This window comes from Cercospora beticola, chromosome 3 (genome assembly GCF_033473495.1).
Source record: "Cercospora beticola chromosome 3, complete sequence".
Lineage (NCBI taxonomy): Eukaryota > Fungi > Ascomycota > Dothideomycetes > Mycosphaerellales > Mycosphaerellaceae > Cercospora > Cercospora beticola.
Window position 1 is genome coordinate 1877111 of NC_088937.1, and position 19532 is coordinate 1896642.

At 51.7% G+C, this 19532-nt stretch overlaps 11 protein-coding genes across 11 annotated transcripts; 5 read left to right on the plus strand and 6 right to left on the minus strand.

Moving 5' to 3' along the window:
* Positions 1-245: 245 nt before the first annotated feature.
* RHO25_004692 (uncharacterized protein) lies at positions 246-698 on the minus strand (the record flags this gene model as incomplete). The annotated part of the gene is made up of 1 exon (XM_023595615.2): positions 246-698. The coding sequence occupies one exon, from the start codon at positions 696-698 to the stop codon at positions 246-248; it is 453 nt and encodes a 150-aa protein (XP_023457957.2).
* A 1013-nt stretch (positions 699-1711) lies between these two features.
* Positions 1712-1942, minus strand: RHO25_004693 (uncharacterized protein; the record flags this gene model as incomplete). The annotated part of the gene is made up of 1 exon (XM_065602579.1): positions 1712-1942. The coding sequence occupies one exon, from the start codon at positions 1940-1942 to the stop codon at positions 1712-1714; it is 231 nt and encodes a 76-aa protein (XP_065458651.1).
* Positions 1943-2995: 1053 nt separating this feature from the next.
* On the plus strand, positions 2996-4673 carry RHO25_004694 (uncharacterized protein; the record flags this gene model as incomplete). Its single annotated transcript, XM_023595616.1, has 3 exons — positions 2996-3533; positions 3588-4168; positions 4224-4673. 3 exons carry the CDS (start codon positions 2996-2998, stop codon positions 4671-4673), a joined length of 1569 nt encoding a protein of 522 aa, XP_023457958.1.
* A 409-nt stretch (positions 4674-5082) lies between these two features.
* RHO25_004695 (uncharacterized protein) lies at positions 5083-6048 on the minus strand (the record flags this gene model as incomplete). The annotated part of the gene is made up of 1 exon (XM_023595617.1): positions 5083-6048. The coding sequence occupies one exon, from the start codon at positions 6046-6048 to the stop codon at positions 5083-5085; it is 966 nt and encodes a 321-aa protein (XP_023457959.1).
* Positions 6049-6452: 404 nt separating this feature from the next.
* On the plus strand, positions 6453-8973 carry RHO25_004696 (uncharacterized protein; the record flags this gene model as incomplete). The annotated part of the gene is made up of 6 exons (XM_023595618.2): positions 6453-6540; positions 6593-6644; positions 6729-7363; positions 7426-7557; positions 7672-8182; positions 8268-8973. 6 exons carry the CDS (start codon positions 6453-6455, stop codon positions 8971-8973), a joined length of 2124 nt encoding a protein of 707 aa, XP_023457952.1.
* A 374-nt stretch (positions 8974-9347) lies between these two features.
* RHO25_004697 (uncharacterized protein) lies at positions 9348-9959 on the plus strand (the record flags this gene model as incomplete). Its single annotated transcript, XM_023595619.2, has 2 exons — positions 9348-9618; positions 9724-9959. 2 exons carry the CDS (start codon positions 9348-9350, stop codon positions 9957-9959), a joined length of 507 nt encoding a protein of 168 aa, XP_023457953.1.
* Positions 9960-10150: 191 nt separating this feature from the next.
* Positions 10151-10587, minus strand: RHO25_004698 (uncharacterized protein; the record flags this gene model as incomplete). Its single annotated transcript, XM_065602580.1, has 2 exons — positions 10151-10359; positions 10413-10587. The coding sequence occupies 2 exons, from the start codon at positions 10585-10587 to the stop codon at positions 10151-10153; spliced, it is 384 nt and encodes a 127-aa protein (XP_065458652.1).
* Positions 10588-12353: 1766 nt separating this feature from the next.
* RHO25_004699 (uncharacterized protein) lies at positions 12354-13372 on the minus strand (the record flags this gene model as incomplete). Its single annotated transcript, XM_023595620.1, has 3 exons — positions 12354-12994; positions 13051-13280; positions 13338-13372. The coding sequence occupies 3 exons, from the start codon at positions 13370-13372 to the stop codon at positions 12354-12356; spliced, it is 906 nt and encodes a 301-aa protein (XP_023457954.1).
* Positions 13373-13987: 615 nt separating this feature from the next.
* On the plus strand, positions 13988-15052 carry RHO25_004700 (uncharacterized protein; the record flags this gene model as incomplete). Its single annotated transcript, XM_023595621.2, has 1 exon — positions 13988-15052. One exon carries the CDS (start codon positions 13988-13990, stop codon positions 15050-15052), a length of 1065 nt encoding a protein of 354 aa, XP_023457955.1.
* A 365-nt stretch (positions 15053-15417) lies between these two features.
* Positions 15418-16185, minus strand: RHO25_004701 (uncharacterized protein; the record flags this gene model as incomplete). The annotated part of the gene is made up of 1 exon (XM_023595622.1): positions 15418-16185. The coding sequence occupies one exon, from the start codon at positions 16183-16185 to the stop codon at positions 15418-15420; it is 768 nt and encodes a 255-aa protein (XP_023457960.1).
* A 529-nt stretch (positions 16186-16714) lies between these two features.
* RHO25_004702 (uncharacterized protein) lies at positions 16715-18959 on the plus strand (the record flags this gene model as incomplete). Its single annotated transcript, XM_023595623.1, has 4 exons — positions 16715-17200; positions 17250-17573; positions 17622-18660; positions 18724-18959. 4 exons carry the CDS (start codon positions 16715-16717, stop codon positions 18957-18959), a joined length of 2085 nt encoding a protein of 694 aa, XP_023457961.1.
* Between the last annotated feature and the right edge of the window lie 573 nt (positions 18960-19532).

Sequence of the window (19532 nt, forward strand, 5' to 3'; positions counted from 1 at the left end):
TGAAAATACTTGGGCGCTTTTGGGGGGAGATTTGAACTTCGCTTGATACCCCGAGCCTAAGAATAATAGGGCTGCAATTGAGAGTGTACTTGATATGCTTTGAAAGAGTTTCTTTACTTGTGCTGTATGCCGGACTACTAATGCTATCGAAGATGCATCAAATTCAACGCCGCCCAAATGCTCCTCAATGATTCGCTTGCTCCTATGTGCCAGATTGCCATCACAATGTAGAGGAACTCAATACCCTAAACACATCCAGAGAGGCATGGGAACGTCCAGTGCCACACCTCTTCGTCCTTCTTTGCCTTTTCGCTGCGCTTTTTCTCGCCCTTTGAGCGAACCGAGCTGGCTGCAGAGCTTGTCAGCCCATTTTCGGAGCTGCCGGTGACCCATGGGTAAGCTGACATGGATGAGACGAATTCTCGGGTGGAGCGTTTGCTTGCTGTCGAATTTGCGCGGGAGGAGTTGTTTGATTTCTTCTCGGAGCTGTTGGAGCGGGAGAGGAATGAGGTGAAGTCTCGGCGAGTGCTGGATGCGGATGACTTTTGCGAGTAGGTGGAGCTGGCACTGTCGGATTGCAGAGCTGGGTGGAGGAGGTGCTTGGTCGCGTAGGTTGAGGTTGTTGCTTGAACTGGGGTGTTGTCTGCCATGCCGGACTTGTGGAGGTTGGATTCAATCTTGCGGACGAGGAATTCCATTGTGTGATTGATTGAGTGTTTGAGATGTCTCTGTGAGAAGAGTGTTGAAGATTGTTGCTTGGGTTTGTGTTTGCTGGTCTGAGTGATGATTGGTGTTGCTGGATGATGAAGGTGACACAGCAGGGAAACCAGGCTCGCTTTATACATCACAGTCACCGACTTTGCTGTGTTGATTGCAACGAAACAGGAAGGCACACGTTGTCAGCCTTGCCAGGCGGAGCATCAAGCCTCACAAGCCATATCGCTGATAGCGATAGCCGTTGCAGAAGATCGATTGGTGCAACAAGCGAAGCTTCCCACGTGTACGCTCGTGGTCGCCTTGTGGCTGCTGCACACATCAGCCCTACAATGCTTCGAAGCTGAAGCTTGAAGAGAAGTGGCTTGCTGAGCAACGTGGCAGGCGGTGATAGTAGTAGCTGAGCCGCGACGATGGTATTGGTCCATCGCGCAATCCGTAAGCCGTGGCTTACCTGATCCAGCAACCAAACTGCATGCGGGTGATGCACTGATATACAAGGTTTTGACTAATGCGCTTCGATTTGGGTATGGCCAATGATGAGTGTTTGGGGCGTCTCCATCGATTGATTCAAGCCTTTGCACGTGCGATCTCGCGTCAAATTGCTGTGCCTCGTGTTCTCGGTGTCTCCGCTCACCGCGAATGTCGACAGCGGCACATTTGGAGAGCGGTATACCAATGACTTGGACAGAAGGCTTCGTGCTGCAGAAAATGGCTGGCGCTCCACTTTGGACGCGTCTTCAATGTGTATTACGGCACCATGTGCTTTTGCTTCTTGCATGTACTCTCCCTCCGCTGCACGTGTTTCGATCGTGGAAGTGCTCTCCACCCAACAATCGATGGACTTTGATCTTGTATCCGCTTGTCTGACTGTGCAGTTCTCTGCAGGTGAGTAACGACCATCATGATGCGGAGCAGGGTCTATCTCTCAGTCAGTCACGAGATTCGCATGAGGTCGTAATCTGCTCACTTGCTCGTAAGCATTACTCCGCCACGTCTATGCCCTCATGACAAGATGGTTTGCGAGGACTGTGGTGGATATGCGACAGTCATAGCGTTTCTGCTGCTTCTCTCGCTCTGCCTCAACTTCTCGTTCTGGCAATGTGCTCTCTGTTATGCGGACGGTCTTTAGTAGTGAGGTTTTCTCATTGAGAGAAGATGTTTCTGAGTCGGCAGCGGCATTGCTGGTGCAGTTTCGGCTGGCCAAAAGCTTCTTGAGAAGTGCCATAATGTCGAAGTGTGATTGTCTGGCGATGGTTGTTTGGTTTGACTACTCGATGATATTCAGTCTGTGGCAGACAAGTGTGTTCCAGCGACATTGAGGTCAACCAGAGCGTCTTATATCTTTACTCGCCCACATCTCACTCGGACTGTGTGCACGGGTTATACGGAACGACAGTCCGCAGATGAGGCATCCTCAAAGCTCTGTGTTGATCCATTACCGTTGTCGACAGCATACTGGCTGCGGTCCTGGATGGAGGCAATGCGAGCATCCAATCGCTTGCATGGCGTGCTCGTCGCCAAACTCCAGACGTCAGTGGTCGCAAGCCATCGGAATGGATGCCTACGCTGTGAATGCCGTCCACAATGTGAATCGTGCAGACTGAGAGGAGTGTGGCAGGAAGGAGGATTTGAGTCCGTCGAGCTGGTTCCGAGTGCCGAAAGTCACTCCGCTTTAGAATACTCCGCTCTTGCTCCGTCTCCCCCATCCATTCCGTTCCACTCCCACACACATCCTGATCCCCGACATGACATGGTCGACCGCAACCCAGCCAGCAGGCGGAATGGCAAGCTCGCTTCTTGTGAGCCATGCAGGAAGGGCAAGATCCGTTGCGACCATGGGGTGAGAGATCTGTATCGTTGCAATTGTCTCGCCTCACTCACGGTGAACTACTAGCGGCCAGTATGCTCAAGGTGCAAGCAGCGAGGTCAGGTAGCGAAGTGTTACTACCACCCGGCGCCGCTCACCAAACCCCGGGCGTCTGCGGCTCAGAACAGCGACTCAAGCGTTTTCGCCCAGACTTGGACATCGTCGAACTCTTCCCTGGAGAAAGCTGGACCACCGGAGCGAGGGTGCGAAAATGCCATTGAGCACGCGATTCGTGTAGAGAACGAATCAGACAGCAGGCGAGCTCAATTCGAAAGCCGCGAGACCACCCATAGACGACTTTTGCAAGACACGATAGAGAATTTGCGGCAACTTCGACATATTGAGGCTGTATCGCTACTCATATCGACCTATGCAAGCGAGGCCCAAGTAGCACTCGTGCCTGGTCCCCTCATGAATTATGCCGCTTCCACTCTGTCTGCGACTGTGAGGAAATTCTCGCTTCATGAAGATCAAGAGTCCACGGGGAATATCAATCTGTTGGCGGAAGCGGTCATTCATTCCACGTCTGCCAAGTTGAACATACAGCCCGATCAGGACTATCGAACGTTCGTTGAAATGTTCACGGGAGACAACCTTCGCCTGGAGATGCTGGGCCTGATATACACCATTGCGGCTCGAGCTCATGGAAAGAGCATGCCGATAGAAGTCGAGCAGGATGATGAATTGTTGCATGCATTGTTCAAGGCCGCTCAATCTTGCTTGTACCTGGCGCGGGAGCTGGCTCCGAGTGTCAACGACGTTATGATATGGCTGTCGTTTGAGCTCACACGACTATACACAAATGCGCAAGGAGACTCACATCCGAATGTCTGGAGATCTCTGGGGGACCTTACCTCGGATGTCTACATACTGGGCATCCATCGCGAATCTAAGGCAGCTAGCGGTACTCCCTTTTGGCTTGCAGAGTGTCGGAGAAAGAGTTGGGCTGGTAAGGGCGCTCGTGGACTAACTTCTTGAGCACAAGCACTTACGATCTCTCCAGTTATTTACCAATGGGATAAATTCGGGGCTAAGCTCTTCAACAGGCCGCCAAGACTGAATTATTTGTACTCCGACTGCGCATTACCCGCGAACCTCAGTGACCATGAGCTCTTGGGAGATCCAGTCACTCTCCAGGAAGCGCGGAGCAAACTGACGGCCAACGGCTGGAACCCGGACGGGCTATACTGCAGCACTACTTGGTGCCGCATGCGGTACATGGCGAGCGTGATTCAAGAAAAGATTATCGCCTACGAGTACCAGACAGTTACGCCCGACTCTACTCGTGAGTTGCTTGTGCTTTACGACCAATTGAATGCATTTTGGGACTCTGTTCCTGACAAACTGCGCTACACGCCCGAAGTGTGGTATACAAAGGTTCATCCGAAGGAATGTTTAATGCTGGCTGTCGTCTACCTGCTGCATCTTCAAAGCAGTTTCCGCATTCACCGCAAGCTGATGTCGTCAGATGCACTACATGCAAAAAAAGCCCTGGAAGTGGCAAGTCTGATAGTCAACACTGTCAATCATCTTTCACAAGTACGAGATCGCAGCATTTTCCTGCGATTTGACAACTCATACGTAGTGAGTTGATCAAAGGGCGTCGATGCTTCCGAAAGGTACGCTGACGACTCTTCAGATGCTGGACTACGGGCTCTCGGCCGCAGCAACGATGATCGAAGCCATTTCCAATAAAGGTGCTCAAAATTGGCACGGGATCATTAGTCGATCGAAGCTGGTTCGCGATTTGTCCGTGTTCGTGGCCAGTCTCGAGGGCATCTGTCAGCCCGGAGAAGCCAACCATGCAGTTTGCACGAGGGCTGCACGAAGAATTGCCAAGGCTTTGGATGAAGTGCTTGATTCTGGCACAACTACAAAAGAAGATGAACGCTCGAATCAAATTGCTCAGACGGCCGCTACAGGAACTTTGGTTGACACGACAGCAGCCATACAGCAGACGGTAGAGACTAGCGGATGCGACTTGATCGTCGGAGAGCAAAATGGCTTTGATGAACTAGATTATTCGGACCTGGATTCTTGGCTAAGAAGCATCGATTGGACGGGTGTTGGCGCGGATTATACCTTTTAGATGTGTGCTGTATCGACTTCCGCTAGGTGCTCCGAGCCTCTTGACAACTGGAGTTGGTTTGACCTGGTGTCCTTGGGACGAAGTATGGATATGGCAGCGCAGCGGAATGTGATTTGATATCGACCGAACTCCTCAATCGAAGTTCAACAAAGAAAGGTGGGTAAGGTGCAACTCTGTTGCTTGTGCCGTGCCACTGATTTACAATCTCCGCCAATCTGTGCAGGCTAAATGCGAAATCAATCTCAGATTCGAGAGTTTTGCCGCATCGGTACACTATTCGTACATATTCATTGCCCATGCTCGCTCATGTGGTATCATGCTACACCAAATCGTCAAGGTCGTCATCACATCATTCCTGTGGTCCAAGAGACTGGAACTCCACTATCCTCCATTTTCTCTCCAGCTTGATCTATACAGTGGCTTCCTTGTCTGTCTCCGGCTCTTTATCCATGTCTGACTCATGGTCCAACGCATTCTCGTCGTTCTGTTTCTGTTCTTCTGTGGCGACTTCGAACGTCTTGCGCTTACTACTGCCGTCGGGCACGTGGAATCGTCGATCCACACGTACAGCGAGGAAAAAGTACAGGATAATGATCTCCAGCACGAAGAAAAAGACGTAGAAGCACGCCTTCGAGTGGTACCATGCAGGATTGTTGATTGGTCGCGGTGCCTGCCAATTGACACCAGCCTTGAATCCGGCTCCAAGAGTGCAGAGGGTGCTGGAGACGGCCAGTACCAGACTCTTCGCTGTCATGCTACCAGCTCCGAAAGTCTGCGCATTCTTAGATTTCGGCAAGACCCATGCGAGTACAAGGAGCACAAGCGGCAGAGCAGCGACCACGAGTAACCAAGTAATGGCAGCCAATTGAATGTCTCGGCAGATCGTCCTGAGATGCGTTTCCAGAGTGTAGAAGCTAAGGACGATAAAGACGATGACCAGTACCAGTGCCAACGCTACCAGAGAATATACGATCTTGAACAGAAGCCGGAATAGAGGATGCCAGCCAATCTCAGGCTGTCCAGCTCGAATGATTCGTTGAACGAAGAGGAGATCCACGATGTATACGATGAGGATACCGGCGTTGACGAAGATCATCGAGGCAATCGAGAGCGAGACGTTGGTCGGGTGGTATGCGACTCCTATTCGTAGTGATAGTGTTAAGATTCGTGCCATGGAGAAGCCGAATAGTAACCCAGAGAGGAGGAATTTGTGGCCTTTTCGTCTGTTGAGTTGGAGTATGGTCATGTTCCCGATCGCGGATCCAACATAGAAGACCAGAAGTACAGAGGCGATTGGGACGTCTGGTATAGGCATGGCTCTTCCGCCTACGCCGGCTACCTTTGATGGGTAGGGCGGCCCTTGTGATTGCTCCATTGTATTTGAGTGTGTGTAATGCGGCTTGTGAAGTTATTGTGATACTAGAAGCTGTGTTGAAAATCTGTGTAACACTACCGTAGATGCTGTCTGGATGCAGTTGCGTTCATGGACCCTCATTACATCCGGAGCGAGGCGCCATCTTTGTCTCTTGGTGGTATGATTGGCAAAAGCGTGGCAGAAGGCGTCGAGTTAGTGTTGCTTCTTTCGTCCGCGCTTCGTCCGAAGCCGCAGGAAGTTGCGACATGTCGTCCGTCATGCGGCTGCTCAACATTTGATTCGGATCCTAAGTTAGTTAAGCGAATTGATCCTTTCGTTTGATGCACGCGCAAAAGTCCGAAGTTCCGGACGACAGATTTCTTCCGAACGTCACAACTTCGTCCGAAGCCATCGTCGCAACAACAATGGAGCGCGTGCACGCCAGCGGAGAGAGCGAATCTCCACAAGGCGACCTCAAACGCATTCGCAAAGGCACCAAGAGCTGTGTTGAATGTCAGTATCTGCGTCCCGATTGTCCGACGTGATGCTCATGATTCACCACCAGGCCGACAGCGAAAGGTTCGTTGTCTCTGGGCGGATGAGAGGGACAGGGTTTGGTATGTTTATGGACGACAACGTACAACATACACACTCGGAAGAATTAGTTAGTGCGGTAGTCCGTACATCACTAATCGTTGTAGCACCCCATGTCAGCAACGTGGTCGAAAATGCGTACCGCAGCTGTACACTCGTCGCAACACCACTACGAACAAGGTCAGCTCGAAGGATCGGATAGCTCGTCTGGAGTCGCAGTTGGCCCATATCGCCGCAACTGTACAAAGCAAATCGCATACCTCACCTGGAAGAGCGACCAGTGCCGCGAGTGAAACCACAGGACCTGTGTTCGATGATCATGATTCCGAAGGGGACGAGCGGTTAATGCAAGTGGGATCCCAGCCGCCAGAGCATCTCCGGATCCTATTCGACAATGCTCTGATAGGTCCTGATGAGCGAGGGCCCGACTTTGGGAGCCGCTCTCAAGAACGGCCTCCTTGTTCGACTCGCTACCTTGATCAGGCGCGGGCAAAACTGCAGGCACTTGTGCCAGCGAGAGATGATGTCATCGCCGTGTCCTCCTACGCCGTGCCATGGATGAGCTTGTACTTTGAACTTTTCCCTGCGACTTCCGCGACTCCCAATCGCGATGAGCTGGTGAACCAGCACGAACATATGCTGAAGCCGAATGCGGATCCTGTGAAAATTGCATCCTTCTTGCTGTCGTTCGCGATGACAGCGAGGCAGATACCAGCTGACGAGCGTACAACTGTCCTGCCGGGTGAGTATACATTTTTCGACACTGGATTTATCGATGCCTCCAGCATCTGACGACCCATCCAGGCATCAAAAACATCGACAGCTACGTCAAGTCGGTAATGGCCGTTGTAGAAGCTGTAATAGTCTCGCACACCGGCATTGCTTCAACAGTGGAGGGGATGTCTGCCACTATACTATACTTACGACTTCAGTTTGGTAAGTATGCTCTCGAGATGGATCCGCGGCACTTCACAGCTGTGGTACTTCATGTGACGAAAGGGAACATGCACCACGGCATCTGAATGTCCGCGTTGACAGTGTGACTACTAGGTTTTGGGCAAAGCAGACCGCTATGGCTCACATTGCGGCGAATTGTAGCTCTAGCAGAGCTCAGCGGCTTGCCACGCGCTTGGTACCAAGCACAAAACGACAGCGCTGGACGAGAAATCGACACTGTTGCACCATTCTCTGGCACTACCAGCAAAGTAGCACTTTGGGAGACCATTTGTGCTACCGATCGCCTCGCTAGTATGATGTTCAATCTACCAGCAGCGACTTCAACTCGCACATTCCCGCCGAGGCAAGTCATTGACACTAACGGAATGGTTCATGTGCAGCGTTTCATGTTCCAGCTGGCCGGCATCTCAATGCATGTGACTGAACTGGATGAAGGCTACATGTGTGGACAAACAGTCGAGACGTTATACGACAAGGTTCTTGCTGCGGATAAGGAGCTCCGAGCATTGAAGTCACTTACACCTGTGGACTGGTGGCAAGAGTCTGCGCAATATCTCTCTGCGTCTCTGATGGTTCAGTTTTGGCACTGCTATTTCACTGCCAGGTACGAACGTTTGGCGGCACCGCCGGCTACCCTGGCAATATATGCTCTGAAGATCCGTGAAATCACCGTTTCTGACACACTTTAGGGTACATCTCCACACAGCAATGGCACAGGATGAGTACAATCAATATGCCTACAGCCGTATGCAATGTCTCGAAGCTTGTCATGCTTTAGCTCGACGATACTCCCATGTCCGACGTGCACTTCCTTCAGGATTCTTTCTCTGCAGGATAGTGGACATGCAAGTCTTCACTGCTGCGGTTTACCTCCTACTCTCGTCGTTTGACAGCAATCTGCTGCCCAGGCATGACGAGGGATCGCGTCTCCGCAGCGTTGAGCAAATCGTCATGACTATGGAGTTCGTATCTGGACAAGCAGGCAGCGACTTCGCGCGAGATGCTGCTGCTGCGCTCAAGGGATTGATCGCACATCTGAGCAAGCCGGCGAACTCGAACGAGCCAGGCTTGACTCTCCGAGTCCCACTGCTTGGAAGCATACATGTCGGGCGTCGATCAGAGGGTCCATCGATGCAAAATGCAGAGAACAATCCACAGCCGTCGGCAATTCCCACCTCTGGCACGAATGGAATTCCAAGCAGCAGTCAGCAAATCACAGATCCATTCTACGCTGCCACTTCCTATCAACCTTGGATGCAACTTGATGTTGGAGACGCTTTTCAGGATCCGTTCTTTGCCGACGATACTTTGCTTGATCAATGGGCGAATATCAACAACACAATGCCGATGCTGAATGACATTGAGATGTACGGCCAGGGAATCAGGCACATCTAAAAATCTACTTACTAATCATCTGACTTTCACACGACGTTTCCGGATGGGGCCTGGTCGCATCACCAAATCCTGCACATTCGAGACCGAATCTACAATGTGTAGAGAGCTTGTTACCGCGTGGTCGTAAGTGTGTTGTCTTCAGTCACCACCATATATCATTTGCCAGGAGGTACGCCTTTCTCTGAAAGATCAGATGCTTCGGAGCCCACGAGACTGGCCACTGGTTAATAATGCACCTTGAGGGGATGTCTGAGGTACGGCCAGTGATTGCGACACACCAGCCTCGTCTCCAGTAGCATAAGGCATTCTGTGCTTCTTAGCATAGTGAAAAGGTGCAGTGGCCTGGCAGCGAGCTATCTGAGACATTACGGCAGATGAACGACAAGAGGGTGCTCAAAATGTCAGAACAAGATCGGCTTGCCTTCTCAGAGCAGCGCTTCAAAGAGCTACCCAAATTCTCTTCCGAGATGGACATTGAGAGCATCCCACCACCACATCTATCGTTCCACAAAGAGTGGGAAGAGTGTCTGGAAGACGCTGCTGGCATCTGGAACTCAATGGGCATCCAGGATGATAATCCTCCAAGCTTTTCCTGCTATGCTGCCCTCATGCGAGATCCTGACTACGTCTTCATGTGCACCCTGCGTGCGTTTGAGTACTCTTGAATGTGTGGTTACCGAGGGCCTTGCGTCGTCCAGGAGATGCTTGATTTCTGGAGCACTGTCACTGACCATGTGACTCTGTCAATAGGCATTCGCATCGACCTCGAGAACGCTAACAATGGCTACGCCGTCTGGTTGTGTTTCGTGTTGCCGCCAACGGTTCCGTGTCAAGCTTGTACAAAGACCTACAAACTCTTCAGATTTGAGTACATACTCCAGATCGGCTTGCAACGACTGACCCAAGAGAAGGCCAATGCCATGGCTCGCGCCTGGGAGAGTCGACTCAATACGGGAAAGCAAAATGCAGGTGTCTCCCATTTTTAAGAGCTGACGGCAACCTGGAACTCGATGAGCCTTCAGCGAGACGATGTATCAAGGCTATCACCAAGCAATCGCGCAAGGCTTCTTTAATCTCCCAATTCCCAGAAGTTCTGAGCTGGCTGGCCGGGCCTTGAGCGAATTTGTGTCGCAGAAAAGTTATCTGAGACACCACTACTTCCGCTGACGATCTTTGATCACGTAGAACCAGTACTCCTATTGAACAATTTGGGATGGAGCCATGGATCTTGCAGCAGCTCTCTGGCAGGGCTTCTCTCCTCGGGAAGCCATTTGATCATGCGTTTCACGAAATCGATGAACATCTTCTTGTCCTCACCTTGCATGCATGAGATCGATGTCTCGAAGGCGAAGTTGCTGGGCACTAACGGCTGGTGCTTGAAGCAACCTGTACCGATGGGTTAGTGAAGTATAAAATGTACTCAAGCCTGAATTACGTGCCATCGGCATCATAGAATAATGCTGTTCTTCGACCAAGGGGGAAGTGGTCTGGTTTTGGTCCTAAAAGCGCGGTGATATGTGCGAGATGGCTGCTCTCATCATAGGCATCGGTGTCACGAGCCACAACTGGGAAGAGGTCATTGCCCTCGAGTAGATCCCAGAGCTTGAAGACCATGTGGTCAGCGCAGAATCTTCGCAGCAGTAAAGGAGGAGCATCGTACCATTACTCCAAGGTTCCAGATGTCAGCAGAATATGAGTAGCCTGAATCAAGGATAGTCTCTGGGACTCGATAGACGTCTGTCTGGACGGATCCAGTGTGTTTTGCCTTGCCCCAAACGGCACGATCGAAGTCTGTAATGCAGGGAATTCCAGTCGCGCGCTGCAGAGGTCCAAAGTTGTTGCATGATAAGTAAATGACCCGACCATCTTCCAGATGTTTTTGCGGCAGAGGGTGATTGTACTCGTGCCTGGTAGTTTCTTGGACCAGTCGTGGGTCTTCCAACATTACCATAATGTTGTTTGGTTTGAGATCTATTTGAGATCTATGTTAAGGTCAGACGCTTGGTGTTTACTGAGGTGGCAATGGAGCGGGAATACCCGTGTGTACCACTTGGCAGTCCGAGTGAAGGTAGTCGAGCGCTTCTAGTATCGGCTGGAGGAGAAGCTTGAGATGATCGGGGGACACAACATGACCAGAAAGTCTTTGGCAGTACAGAGACAACGGCTCGCGCAAAAGATCAAAGACCATGCACGTGTGTTGATCTCGGCCATGGCGCAAAGGGAAGGCATCGATCAACTTCCTGACAAAGTGCCTGCCCAAATGCCCAATGTTGTTATCGGAAATGCGGCCAAGGATGTCGAGCTCACTTGTTGCGCCGCCATCATGCGAAGCCTGCCGACTCGCAGCTATCTTGATAGCTACGAACTTCTCTTCAGTCCATCGATATCTGATGCGCAATTAGCGGCGATGAACGTGTCGCGAGATAGGCAGACAACCTGCAAAGATCTCTAGCAAGCCAAACAGTTGAGCCCGAGCCATATCCCGCCTTGGCTACGATTTGGTATTGCTTGTTCAAGATATCATAAAGTCGAGTTGGGTGAAAGCGATCTGGGTGGTAGTATGGGCCGCGTTCCTCTTCGATGGGTTCGGACGGGTCGAGTCTGAATACTTTTGCCGATGGCTGAGCCTAGGGTTGATGATAGAGCACTGGAAGAGGCCGTTTGAAGAAGCGCGCCAGGCACTTTCGCAGCGCCATGGAGAGCTACCTCCCAGGTCAGACCTCCGTATCTGCCGCGTCTAGAAGGTTTTCTTGTTTTAGGAAGTAATTTACTGTCCGCGCTTCGCGAGAGTAGCCAGAACCTGAGGCACCAAACCACCAGAGGCAAGAACACACGAGCGAGCGAAGGTACGCGCCTGACTTGAAGGTAGATGGAGAGCGGTAACAGGACATCGGAGCGTGCCGTGCATATGGGTACAGTCAGCCTTTCGGGTAGAGCGAACTCAAGGGACACCCATTGTCAACGGTACATTCGCCACATCGCGAGCCACCTGATTTTTGGTGAAAAATGGGCCATGTGCTGTGGGCGAGATCTTATTACCCGGAAGATGGGCATGTAGAGTCACCCATCAACTTGCCTTCCGATAGCTTGGAAGAGGGTAATCGGGTACGATTGAAGTGTGTGAGAAGCGGATGCAGAGGGCGCCCACACAAAACTAATCCGGATGCTGCCATGAAACCCAAGATGAACAATCAACAATCTTTGAGAATGTCTAGCTGCAGTGAAGTCATGCTGAAATCGATTGTAGCGAGCACTCTGTTCCCTTCCATGTAAAGATCCGGGCTCAGACTCTATTATTACCGCATTATCATGGCCGGACTGGTGATCAGCGTGTCCCACAATGAGGTAGTCTCATCAGCAGGCAGAGCTCCATCTCATCTTCAACCCTGTTTTGACAAACTTGCTTCCCCTCGTTTAGCAACAGCTTCTTTGACCTCCCGAGTAAACCCAACATCGCCCTCCATCGTCCCATCGAAGACTTTCCTCGGACCGAAGGTATTCAAAAACCAAACAAGATTAGCCTTTGCCCCTTTCCAGATCCATTCGCCTTTCCCAAGACCAGGATTAGAGACGATTTCGCCCACGACTGCCTTTGCGAACTGATCGATCTTCATGCCAGTGGCTGTACTGTCTTGATTTCTTTTCTTCACTCCTGTCTCGACTTCGACGTACCAGCTGTCAGGACCAAATTGTACCCCATCGGCGCTGAAGAGGTTTGTCGATACTACACCCATGTACAAAGTGACGACTTTGATGCCGAGGGGTGCCACTTCAAGTCGCAGTGTATTTGAGTATGCTGCTATCGCGGCTTTGCTTGCGGCGTAGGCGGATGCGAACATATATGGAAGGACTGCAACGATTGATGCGGTGTTGACGATGGTTGGGGGAAGAGAAGATCCAGCCTTGGCTGCCAAGAGGAGGGGTGTGAAGGTTGAAATCATCTCCATGACGCCGAAGACGTTGGATTCAAACATTTGTCGAACTCGGCTAGGATCTTGCTCGACAGCGGGTGCTTCGTACACTGGATGAACGTCAGCGCCGCGTTGTTAGATTTGGTGGTTACAGTGGCATGCTTACATGAGCCTGCATTGTTGAATAGAATGTCCAGTTTACCTCCGGTCCGAGTGGCGATTTCCTTTTTCAATGCCTCTATGCTCTCAGACTTGCTGACGTCCAGTGTGAGGGTTTCGATGCCATGTCCTTGGAGCCCTTCTAGTGACGAGAGAGAGCGGGCAGTAGCAAACACTCGCAACCCTCGTGATGCGAATTCAAGTGCAAGGGCATGGCCAGCGCTGTTTTTGGAGCATCTACACATCGTCAGTCTTGCAGCTTTGATGCGACATATGAAATCGGTTCCGAATTACCCCGTGACCAGTACTGAGCGTTTGTTGGAAGACATTGCTGATAATTGGGCAAGTGCTGTGGTGGACCGACGTGGCTTGAGCAAAAGCGGCAGGAGGGCTGGAGGTTTCCCGCGGCAGTTATAGTCGATTGGGATGAACCGGGAATGTCTGCACTTGTCAGGCTGCTCAGAGCCGTGTCAGCGGCCCTTATCATTACTGCTCAGCCTTGCAACTTGTAGAACGATCTGTTGTATGAGTGGCCAGCGAATGAGCCTCGGCGATACTAATCAGCTTTTTAATCAGCTTTCAACCAAAATCACGTCAATCATTGCCTTGCCGGCTAGGCTGCTCTATGGCACAACACATATCAACCTTGACAGATTCTTGTTGAAACAGGCGGATCCGTCCCATGACTTTCCACCTCCGCTTTGTCATCGGTTGTGTTGTTGAATCCATCATTGCAGATCAAATAAAGTTGCCGGATCAACTGTTGCGCCGTCGGGACTGTATGGATGGCGCGCTTGGCGTTTCCGAGGCCAATGATTCCCTACAGATCACTAATCGTCAAAGCCATAAGTAAGAAGGTGCTTTCTACGGCCGTGTCGCTCCTAGCACAGTACACTAGTACACTGCCGCCATACAGGATCTGCACGCTAAGAAAGTCTCTCACAATGAAAGCCCTCGTCACGGACAATGGATTACTCATAAGATCAGCCAACCTGCTCACCAAAAGGTCGATGGGCAATGGCCTCAAAGAGGTGGAGGTTCCCAGGCCAGTGATCAACAAGAACGAAATTCTGGTGAAAGTTGGTGCAACTGCGCTCAATCCCATTGACACGAAATTCGTGGATGTGCTTGCCCCGGCTGGAAATGTGGCTGGATGTGACTTCGGTGGAACAATCGAGGAAGTCGGAGAAGATGCGCGCGGCTCATGGAATATTGGTGATCGTGTGGCGGGATTTGTGCAGGGTAGTATCGACGAAGAGCGTGGCGCATTCGCCGAATATGTCAAAGTCGAACGGGATCTGGTGTGGAAATTACCTGACGAAGTGAAAGATGAGGAAGGTGCGAGTTTTGGTTTGGCAGTGGCAACTGCGATGCAAGCGTTGCATCTGCACCTTGACGTGCCCTGGCCCGACGAAAGTGCTAAATCTCCTGGCTCGCCAATTTTCATCTACGCAGGATCGAGCAGTGTTGGTATCTTTGCCATCCAATTGGCAAAAAAGGCAGGCTGCACTGTTGTGACTACGGCATCGCCGCATTCTTTCGAACTGGTCAAGAAATATGGAGCGGATCATGTATTCGATTACCACGCGCCAACTGCCGCCCAAGATATCGCGAAAGCACATCCGGACATTACCCGAGCGGTCGACTGCTTCTCAGAGGGCGAGTCGACCGAATTCTGCGCCCAAGTGATGCAGGACAATGGCGGCAAAGTGGTGAAGTTGCTGGACAGCAAGACCCGCGTTCCTGGTGTCGAGACAACATTCATCATGTCTTTCCAGCTACTCGGCAAAGCCTTTGCTTGGTTACCTCCCATCGGACCCAAGTTTCCTGCTGCCACCAGAGAGCGTGACGCGCTGGTCAAATTCTACGCAAGCCTACCAGAGCTTGCTAAGACGCTCAAAACACCTCCAGTCAGGTTGGTAGAGGGTGGCTTCCGGGGAATACAAGAGGGACTCGACATGATCCGCGCAAAGAAAGTCTCAGGCGCGAAGCTTGTAGTGAAGCTTTGAGTCTTAGCATGATGGACTCGATAGCACAGGGCGTGTTCGCCGATTTGGAGACAATCTCGTGTCAGGAGGAATGGCCATCTGGTTGGCAGGGCAGCTGGGTGGCGCTGTGTTGGCTGTGGTTGATCCTGAGCCATCAAGTGCAGGTGCACCTCTACGGGCGATGAAGATTGTGATCACCACACGGCATTGTGCTTTTCATTCGACAAATCCAATGAGTGCACGTTAGCTGTTCTCAAGCACCTCCAAAGTGACCGAGTCCAAGAAGACAGCTCGTATTGCAACTGAGCCAAAAGCTCCTGTGCTGATAGTAGCACAACGTTTGTGGGTATCAACGAGTCGTGGCTGGCTCGAAGGGCTGATAATTTTCAGCTACCAGCTGCATGGTTTTGGTAATGATGTACCACATGATGGTAATGATGGACTTCGTAGACGATTTTGTTTGGTGTTGACACTGACGTGGGTTCTGTTTGCACAGATGTAAAAGTCGTACTTTCAGATGGCTCAGTGGTCATTCCAGGGCTGGGCTCCCGCAGCATGTCAGGCGTCCATTCGGTGTCCAAGGTGAGAGCAAATGGATCATTATTGGTTGAAGAATGTGGGACCGAAGAGCATAGTTCTTGATTGGCGGGCGTTGCGGGTGTAGAAGCATAACCTGATGATTGTGCTGAGCACGGAGACGAGTCTAGCGTATGCATGAAAGCTGCTGGCGAGAACACTCCTGGAGATTGACCACCTCGACGCCTGTTCTGAAGTGCTCGCCAGCGGTTTCGACATGTCAGCGGTGGCCGACCTGGCAGTCCCTCCGATATGGCAGTCCATCGGTGACCAATCTTGGCCACTTCTGTCACAAGATGTGTGTCCTCTTCTGGAGTCCAAGGCTGCAAACGATCTTTGGCAGAGGGATCAAGGATCTCTGCGTAACGCTTCGAGCACTGATCGTCCTTCCGGCCAGGTATTCGATGAGCGATCAGATGCCAAACCGGTCCAAGCTGTGAGTACGCCTCTAACAGTGTCTGGTCTTCCGCCGGCGTCCAACGACCTTTGCGCAGAGTCGAATCCAACGAGTGGAACCAGCGCTTGCGGCAGTCTTTGCTCGATCTTCCGGGCAGATGTCGTGCAACCTCTGCCGCCATGATGAGTGCTCGCTGGCGCAGGGGTCGCGAGCATGTTCGAGCGCATTGTGCTGTGGTATGTGTGTCCGATTGGGGAGGATGGTGGAGTGTTCCCCGTAGAATCGGGTGGATCAAGCGCCCAAGTGGAAGTCTGGGCTCCCGGGTTGCGGCCCGCTCGCCTAGCGTGACTCGGCCCAAAAGTCCATTGGCCGCTCCGCTATCGCAGCAGAGCCGTGTCACAACAACACACTGCACATGCCCTTCGCCACGTGCGGTACTTATCTCGGCGCGCTTGTTCTGCAGTGTCGAAAGACGAGGCCCAGAGCGCGCAATGGACGTGTGGAGAAGCATGGGGCCGAGTGAATGCTCCAGACGCCCAGATGGAGAACATTGGTGAACATCAACATGCCCATCCTGCTTCTGACTCGGTTCTTGTGCCGGTATATATGCAACGGAGCAGAAGCAACAATGCGACAGACACACGCTGAGTACCGAGCATACTCTCCTTATCATCTCGTCGCCGGCCAAATCGCAAATATCCGCATTCAAGATGTCCGATCTCCACCCGCTGGACCCTGCTACGGCAGACGAGATCTCATTTGCAACGGCTCTGGTCAAGAAAAGCTTTGGAGATGTTCAGCTGCATTTCAAAGCCGGAGGCCTGGAGGAACCCATCAAGAGCGATCTCGTGGCCTATCTGGATGCAGAACACAATGGCAAGCCACTGCCCGAGCTGCCACGGCGTGTGTTCCTCATGTGGTACATCAAACGTACACCACGCTTGTTTGAGGCCATCGTCGATGTCACAAACGGGAAGATCGTGCACCAAGTGGAGCTGCCACGCGACTTCCACGCCCCAGTCGACAGGACGGAGCTCAGAGAGGCTGCCGATACAGTTATGGCTGCCGATACATTTATGGCTGCCCCCAGAGTGCAAAAGGAATTCCAGCGACTTCAGATTGACCCCCAGAATGTTGTTCTCGATCCCTGGGACTATAGTGTCGATGGAGAGGAGACACAGGAGCGTCATACTCAGGTAACAGGGATAACAACGGGCCTTCAATGGCAAGACTGACCACATTCAGGTTTTCATGTACATGAAGAATCCAGCCAACAATGACCTTGACTCGAACCATTACGCCTTCCCACTTGACTTCATGGTGGTCGTAGACCTGGTGAAGATGGACGTCAAGAAAATTGTTCGCATTCCGGTCGGTTCTGATGAGACCGTCACCACAGGCGAGCACGTCATACAACGCAAGACAGCTCCAGAGGAGCCAGAGTATCTTCATCGCCTACAGAAGACTCCGCCGCGGACGACAATGAAGCCGTATCAAGTGGTGCAGCCAGAGGGAGCTAGTTTCAAAGTGACTGGACATATGATTGAGTGGGAGAAGTGGCGCTTCCGAGTTGGCTTTAACTGGCGCGAAGGCAAGACAACCTGAGCGACTTGCTAGAGTATTGCTAACGTGGGACCAGGTCTAACGCTTCATAATCTCTGGTTCGACAACAAGAGTGCCTTCTACCGACTTTCGCTCGCGGAGATGTTCGTACCCTACGGCGACCCACGTAACCCAATCTACCGAAAGGGTGCTTTTGACCTTGGCAACGTTGGCGCTGGTGTGACTGCAAACAATCTTCAACTTGGCTGTGATTGCCTTGGTACAATCAAGTACTTCTCCGGACACGTCGTTGCTGTGGACGGCTCTCTAGCTCCTCGACCAAACGCCATTTGTGTTCACGAGGTGGATAATGGCATACAATGGAAGCACACCAATCACCGAACAGGCAACGCAGCCGTTGTGAGGAAAAGACAGCTGGTCCTGCAGACAATACTCACTGTGGCCAACTACGAGTATATCTTCGCTTGGATCTTGGATCAATCCGGCGAGATCACCTTCGAGACGCGAGCCACCGGCATCTTGTCGACACAGCCTGCAGAGAAATATGCCAAAGTACCATGGGGAACGCTTGTCGCTGATGGCGTGATGGCTCCCTACCATCAGCATTTGTTCAACATTCGAATCGACCCGGCAGTCGGAGGTCACGAAAACACCTTCGCATACACTGATGCAGTGCCAATGTCATGGGATGAGAAGCTCAACCCGCTAGGTACTGGCTACGTGACGGAGGAGACTCAAATCGTTCGAGCAAGTGCAGTACCAGACGATCTGTACAAAGGTCGAGTTTTCAAGATCCCGAATGAGAACAAGACGAACCCCGTGTCACTCACGCCCATCGGATACAAGCTGGTTCCAATCAGATCACAGATGTTATTGGCACAGCCTGGCTCATGGCACTGGAAGCGTTCAGATTTCTGCGAGTCACCAATTTGGGTGACAGAATACAAAGACCGACAGCTCTTTCCAGCTGGAGACTACACGAACCAGTCTCTGGGTGGCACCGGTATCAAATCCTGGATCAAGGATCCTGCGCCCGTCAAAAATAAGGACATTGTCATCTGGCATACATTCGGCTTCACGCATAACCCTCGAGGTAAGAAAACAAGTCGCGTATGGTAACATGAAGTCAGTTTACTAACGTTGACGTGTGTTACAGTCGAGGACTTCCCTATCATGCCCGCGGAGATCGCCCAAGTTCACCTCAAGCCCTACAACTTCTGCCTATTTAACCCAACCAACGATGTTCCGCCATCGACACAGTCATTCTATAAGAGTACAGCGTATGAGGAGACTTTACCTGTGCGGACCAATGGTTGTTGCTCGGAGAATGGCACGGCAGCGACGAATGGAGTGAACGGCGTTCACGAAAGCAATGGTGTCAACGGGCACTGAGACTGGGGTATCGATGGAGCATGACGTTCGTATATATTGTCAGGCATTACAAGGTTGTATAGGCAGATTGCAAGCGAATTGTTGACACTCTACAGGCTGCCGAAAGAGTACCTTCTTCTTCGACCAGGTTGAGAGGATCCATATAACGGCAGGCTCCGTCGAGTGGCTCATTGCAGCTGCAGTCACGCTGAGCAGAGGGACTGCAAAGCCCCAAGTGATCTCCAGAGCCTCAATGTCGGTGAGCATTTAGTGACCGCTGAACGCGCGCTATTGTGTCCCGGGCGACAAACACCCGGTCATCTAGCACGTTTGTTCACTAATCAGGATCAAGCTGGGCGACCCTCCAACATAGTATCTCGACAATTTCTCGCTATCATCTGATCGCCAAATGCCAACAGAACAGTAAATGCGCCTTTGACCAGTGTGGAATCTCAAGGGCGGCAAAACACTGAAAATTGGCAGACACGGTCTTGAGGAAGTCCGTAAATGTGCAATATTTCACACTAGCACTGACCATGCTAGCGCTTATTGATACACATAGTTAGCACGCAGGTCTCAGTGTTTCCCCTAGCA